The sequence below is a fragment of the Opisthocomus hoazin genome, unplaced genomic scaffold (assembly GCF_030867145.1).
Source record: "Opisthocomus hoazin isolate bOpiHoa1 unplaced genomic scaffold, bOpiHoa1.hap1 HAP1_SCAFFOLD_162, whole genome shotgun sequence".
Taxonomy (NCBI): Eukaryota; Metazoa; Chordata; class Aves; order Opisthocomiformes; family Opisthocomidae; genus Opisthocomus; species Opisthocomus hoazin.
The window spans coordinates 30311-36730 of record NW_027448724.1 but is presented as its reverse complement, the minus strand read 5'-3'; the positions used below and the strand labels follow the sequence as shown (position 1 = coordinate 36730).

Sequence of the window (6420 nt, the reverse complement as noted above, 5' to 3'; positions counted from 1 at the left end):
CAACCAAAGCCACCTCCACCCTTGACCTTCCCCAATGAAGCCACCTCCAACCTTGACCCTCCCCAACCTCGACCCTTCAACCTTGATGTTCCCCAACCTCCACCCTCCAACCTTGACGTTCCTCAACCAAAGCCACCTCCACCCTTGACCTTCCCCAACCTCACCCCTCCAACCTTGACCAACACCGGCTTTTTTGGGGCGATTTGAGGGGTTTTTGGAGGTTTTATTGGGGTGAGGAACCCCACCGCCCGCGCTCAGTAGCAGCCCACGTCGGCGTCGTCCAGGACCACCGAGACGTTGACGGCGGTGGGTTTACCGACGCTCTTGTCCAGGTTCTTCTGCACGAAGCGCATGGGGAGCCCGTCGTGGCCGACCACGCAGGAGAAGACCTCTCCCCGTAGCCAATCGGTGGCCGGCACGCTCATGGCGCTGAAGACCGCGTAGGCGTCGCCGTGGCGTTGGGGGCCAAAGATGGAGAAGGCGTCGCGGGCCACGGGTTGGTCGCCCTTGGTCCAGGTCACCAAGATGGCGGCGGGGGTGAAGGCCGTGGCCAAGCAGGTCAAGGTGACCTTCTCCCGGAGGGCCACCTCCTCGGCGGGTGGTGGGAAGACGTGGACGGCCGGTGGTTGGACGGCGGCGGCTGCGGGGGGGGCGGGCGCAAGAGAAGGTCAAGGGCGGTGGGAGGGGCAGAGCCGGCTTCTTCTGGTTGGCCGGCTCAACTGGGCCTCTCCCAGTAAGGTAGACCCTTCCAGTAGGGTGGTTGACTTGGTAGAACTTCCCAGTTGGCCAGACCCTTCCAGTTGGCCAGACCCTTCCAGTAGACTGGCCTCTCCCAGTAAGGTAGACCTTCCCAGTTGGCCAGACCCTTCCAGTAGACCGGTTTCCTCCAGTAGACCATCTCAGTAGGTTCTCCCAGTAAGGCTAGACCTCACCAGTAGGCTCTCCCAGTAAGATAGACCTCTCCAGTTGGCCAGACCCTTCCAGTTGGCCAGACCCTTCCAGTAGACTGGCCTCTCCCAGTAAGGTAGACCTTCCCAGTAGGGTAGATCCTTCCAGTAGACTGGTTTCCTCCTGTAGACCATCTCAGTAGGTTCTCCCAGTAAGGCTAGACCTCACCAGTAGGCTCTCCCAGTAAGCTAGACCTCTCCAGTTGGCCAGACCCTTCCAGTAGACTGGCCTCTCCCAGTAAGGTAGACCTTCCCAGTTGGCCAACTCCACCAAGACCCTTCCAGTAGACCAACCTCTTCCAGTAGACCAGTCGACCAACCTCTTCCAGTAGACCCTCCCACTTGACCCCTCCAGTCAAGAAGACCCTTCCAACTGGAGAAGACCCTTCCAGTTGACCAACCTCTTCCAGTAGACCCCTCCCAGTTGACCAACCCAGTCAAGAACATCCTGCCAACTGGAGAAGACCCTTCCAGTTGACCAACCTCTCCCAGTTGCCTCTCCCAGTGGCCCCAGGCTCTCCACCAAGACCCTTCCAGTTGACCAACCTCTTCCAGTAGACTCCTCCCAGTAGCCCCAGGCTCTCCACCTAGACCCTTCCAGTTGACCAACCTCTTCCAGTAGACCCTCCCACTTGACCCCTCCAGTCAAGAAGACCCTTCCAACTGGAGAAGACCCTTCCAGTTGACCAACCTCTTCCAGTAGGCCCCTCCCAGTTGACCAACCCAGTCAAAAAGACCCTTCCAAGTGGAGAAGACCCTTCCAGTTGACCAACCTCTTCCAGTAGACCAGTTGACCAACCTCTTCCAGTCGACCCTTCCACTTGACCCCTCCGGTCAAGAAGACCCTTCCAACTGGAGAAGACCCTTCCAGTTGACCAACCTCTTCCAGTAGGCCCCTCCCAGTTGACCAACCCAGTCAAGAAGACCCTTCCAAGTGGAGAAGACCCTTCCAGTTGACCAACCTCTTCCAGTAGGCCCCTCCCAGTTGACCAACCCAGTCAAGAAGACCCTTCCAAGTGGAGAAGACCCTTCCAGTTGACCAACCTCTTCCAGTAGGCCCCTCCCAGTTGACCAACCCAGTCAAAAAGACCCTTCCAATTGGAGAAGACCCTTCCAGTTGACCAACCTCTTCCAGTAGACCAGTTGACCAACCTCTTCCAGTAGACCCTCCCACTTGACCCCTCCGGTCAAGAAGACCCTTCCAAGTGGAGAAGACCCTTCCAGTTGACCAACCTCTTCCAGTAGGCCCCTCCCAGTTGACCAACCCAGTCAAGAAGGCCCTTCCAATTGGAGAAGACCCTTCCAGTTGACCAACCTCTTCCAGTAGACCCCTCCCAGTTGACCAACCTAGTCAAGAAGACCCTTCCAACTGGAGAAGACCCTTCCAGCTGACCAACCTCTTCCAGTAGGCCCCTCCCAGTTGACCAACCCAGTCAAGAAGACCCTTCCAACTGGAGAAGACCCTTCCAGTTGACCAACCTCTTCCAGTAGACCCCTCCCAGTTGACCAACCTAGTCAAGAAGACCCTTCCAACTGGAGAAGACCCTTCCAGTTGACCAACCTCTTCCAGTAGACCCCTCCCAGTTGACCAACCCAGTCAAGAAGACCCTTCCAACTGGAGAAGACCCTTCCAGTTGACCAACCTCTTCCAGTAGACCAGTTGACCAACCAGTAGACCCCTCCTAGTTGACCAACCCAGTAGGCTCGGGCCTTCCCTTGCCTTAACCCAAGCTCCTCGTGGTGGAAGGTGACCCCGTGACCTCCCGCGCCGCCATTGGACGGTGCCTACCTAGGTCTTTCTTAACGCTCTCCCTGATTGGCTCGCCGAGCTCGGGGACGGTGACGGCCACGGAGAACTTCTCGCCCGAGTTCCACTCGTCGGCGCAGACCTTCAAGGAGCTGGTGAGGCGGTAGAGGCCGTTGGCCAACTTCTCCGGCGCCCCCGGGGTGACCTCGAGGGCGGCGGCGCCGTCGTCCCGGCTCCAGGAGAACCTGACGTCCTGGTAGGACTTGAGGTTGGTGACCACGCAGGTGACGCTGCTGTTCTGGTTGAGGTAGAGGTCCTCCAGGGACGGGGGGAGGAGGGTGACCTCCACCTCCGGTTTGGACCCTGGGGGAGGGGTGGGGTGGGGAGTTGAGCTTCTCCTCGACAGCTTCTGTCTTGAAGGTCTCCTGGGTTGGCTCCAGAAGCCCTCTGTCTCCAGGTACTTCCACCAGCTGCCCAAAGTCCATCCCATCTTCTCATCCATCCATCCATCCATCCACCATGTTTGATTGCTCTCCATCCATCCATCCATCTGGTGGGTCCACCAACCCCTCCATCTCCAGATACTTCCACCACCTGCCCACCTTCCATCCCATCTTCTCATCCATCCATCCATCCATCCATCCATCCATCCATCCATCCATCCATCCATCCATCCCTCCATCCATCCATCTGATGGGTCCACCAACCCCTCCATCTCCAGATACTTCCACCACCTGCCCGTCATCCGTCCCATCTTCTCATCCATCCATCCATCCATCTGGTGGGTTCACCAACCCCTCCATCTCCAGATACTTCCACCAGCTGCCCGTCATCCTCCCCCATCTTCTCATCCATCCATCCATCCATCTGGTGGGTCCACCAACCCCTCCATCTCCAGATACTTCCACCAGCTGCCTACCTTCCATCTCTTCTTCCCATCCATCCATCCATCCATCCATCCATCCATCCATCCATCTATCCACCATGTTTGATGGCTCTCCATCCATCCATCCATCCATCCATCCATCTGGTGGGTCCACCAACCCCTCCATCTCCAGATACTTCCACCAGCTGCCCACCTTCCATCTCTTCTTCTCATCCATCCATCCATCCATCTGGTGGGTCCACCAACCCCTCCTTCTTCAGATACTTCCACCACCTGCCCGTCATCCATCCCATCTTCTCATCCATCCCTCCATCCATCCATCCACCATGTTTGATGGCTCTCCATCCATCCATCCATCCATCCATCCATCCATCCATCCATCCATCCATCCCTCCATCTGGTGGGTCCACCAACCCCTCCATCTCCAGATACTTCCACCACCTGCCCACCTTCCATCTCTTCTTCTCATCCATCCATCCATCCATCCATCCATCCATCCATTCATCCATCCATCTGGTGGGTCCAGCAACCCCTCCATCTCCAGATACTTCCACCACCTGTCCGTCATCCGTCCCATCTTCTCCACCGCCCCCAACCCACCCTGTCCATGGACCCTCCACCTCCTCAGCCTCACCGACGCAGAAGACGCTGGTGGCCAGGACCTGCGGCTCGCTCAGCGACGGGTGGGACACCCTGCAGGAGACCTCGGCCCCGTGCTGCCACTGCTGCTGGCTGACGTTGACCTGGCTGGAGAAGACGGCCTGGTCGTTGGAGCACTGGCTGCAGCTGTAGTCCTCCTGGGCAAGGTCCACCACCGCGTCGTTGACCAACCACTCCACGCTGACGCCTTCCACCGTCTTCCCCTCGATGAGGCACAGCAGAAGGACCTTCTCCTCCTGCTGGTACTTGGTTGGGTCGCTCAGGAGCTTGATGTCCAGGGGTTTGGTGGTGCACTCTTCAACATCTAAGGGTTGGCCAAGGCGTTGGGTAAGGCTAGGAGCATGGTCAACCCATCGTGGTGGCCACCAAGACGTCACTCAAGGTTGGGAGCAAGGCCAACCCATCGTGGTGGCCACCAAGACGTCACTCAAGGTTGGGAGCAAGGCCAACCCATCGTGGTGGCCACCAAGACGTCACTCAAGGTTGGGAGCAAGGTCAAACCATCATGGTGGCCACCAAGACGTCACTCAAGGTTGGGAGCAAGGCCATCCCATCATGGTGGCCACCAAGACGTCACTCAAGGTTGGGAGCAAGGCCAACCCATCATGGTGGCCACCAAGACGTCACACAAGGTTGAGGGCAAGGTCAGCCCATCATGGTGGCCACCAAGACCTCATGCAAGGCCAAGGGCAAGGCCAACACATCATGGTGGCCACCAAGACATCACACAAGGTTGAGGGCAAGGTCAGCCCATCATGGTGGCCACCAAGACCTCATGCAAGGCCAAGAGCAAGGCCAACCCATCAAGGTGTCCACCAAGACATCACATGAGGTTGGGAGCAAGACCAACCCATCTAGGTGTCCACCAAGACCTCACATGAGGCCAACAGCAAGGTCAACCTATCATGGTGTCCACCAAGACATCACACAAGGTCCAGAACAAGGACAACCCGTCATGGTGGCCACCAAGACATCACATGAGGTTGATGGCAAGGCCAAGAGCAAGGCCAATCCATCTAGATGTCCACCAAGACATCACTCAAGGTTGAGGGCAAGGCCAAGATCAAGGCCAACCCATCATGGTGTCCACCAAGACCTCATGCAAGGCCAAGATCAAGGCCAACCCATCATGGTGTCCACCAAGACCTCATGCAAGCCTGGGAGCAACATCAACCCATCATGGTGTCCACCAAGACCTCACATGAGGCCAAGAGCAAGGCCAACCCATCATGGTGTCCACCAAGACCTCATGCAAGCCTGGGAGCAACATCAACCCATCATGGTGTCCACCAAGACCTCACATGAGGCCAACAGCAAGGTCAACCTATCATGGTGTCCACCAAGACATCACACAAGGTCCAGAACAAGGTCAACCCATCATGGTGGCCACCAAGACATCACATGAGGTTGAGGGCAAGGCCAAGAGCAAGGCCAACCCATCTAGATGTCCACCAAGACATCACTCAAGGCCAAGAGCAAGGCCAACCCATCATGGTGGCCACCAAGACACCACAGAAGGTCCGGAGCAAGGCCAACCCCACCCAGATGCCCACCACGCCTCCACCTTCACCCACCTGGCATCTCCTTGGTGACCGTCCCGGTGCTGTGTTCCACCGTACACTGGAAGACGTTGTCCACCGCCTGGGCGCCGGGGACGGTGAGGAGACCGCTGACGCTGTAGAAGACCTCTCCTTGGACCGGTGGGAAGACCTGACCTTCTCCTACTCCATCAGGAGTCCAGGAGATGACCACGGGCGGTGGGAAGTAGCTGCTGACCAAGCACCCGTAGGTGACGTTGGTGTCCCAGTTCTCGCAGGAGATCAGCGGGTAGACGGATGGGGCGGTGGCCGGCTCTGCGGAGGAGAAGACCTCAGATGGGTGGGGGGGGTGGGGGGGTTGGCGGTGGGACCTTCTTTGGGCCAAATCGAGAAGGTCCATGGTTGGGTGAAGCCGAAAGACAATGTGAAAGCGGCGGCGGTGGGGGGTCTGCTAGAGAAGATGGAGGTGGACCTTGGCTTGGTCAACCCAACGTTGGGTTCTCCAGGAGAAGATGGAGGTGGACCTTGGCTTGGACAACCCAACGTTAGGTTCTCCTGGAGAAGATGGAGGTGGACCTTGGCTTGGTCAACCCAACGTTGGGTTCTCCTGGAGAAGATGGAGGTGGACCTTGGCTTGGTCAA

General features: G+C 57.8%; 1 gene segment (V, D, J or C); it reads right to left on the bottom strand.

Annotated features, from left to right (window-relative positions):
• Positions 1 to 215: 215 nt before the first annotated feature.
• On the bottom strand, positions 216 to 6178 carry LOC104330957 (Ig alpha-1 chain C region-like). The segment is given in 4 exon segments: positions 216 to 640; positions 2737 to 3057; positions 4215 to 4544; positions 5815 to 6178. Coding segments are annotated over 4 exon segments (1401 nt in total).
• Positions 6179 to 6420: the final 242 nt, after the last annotated feature.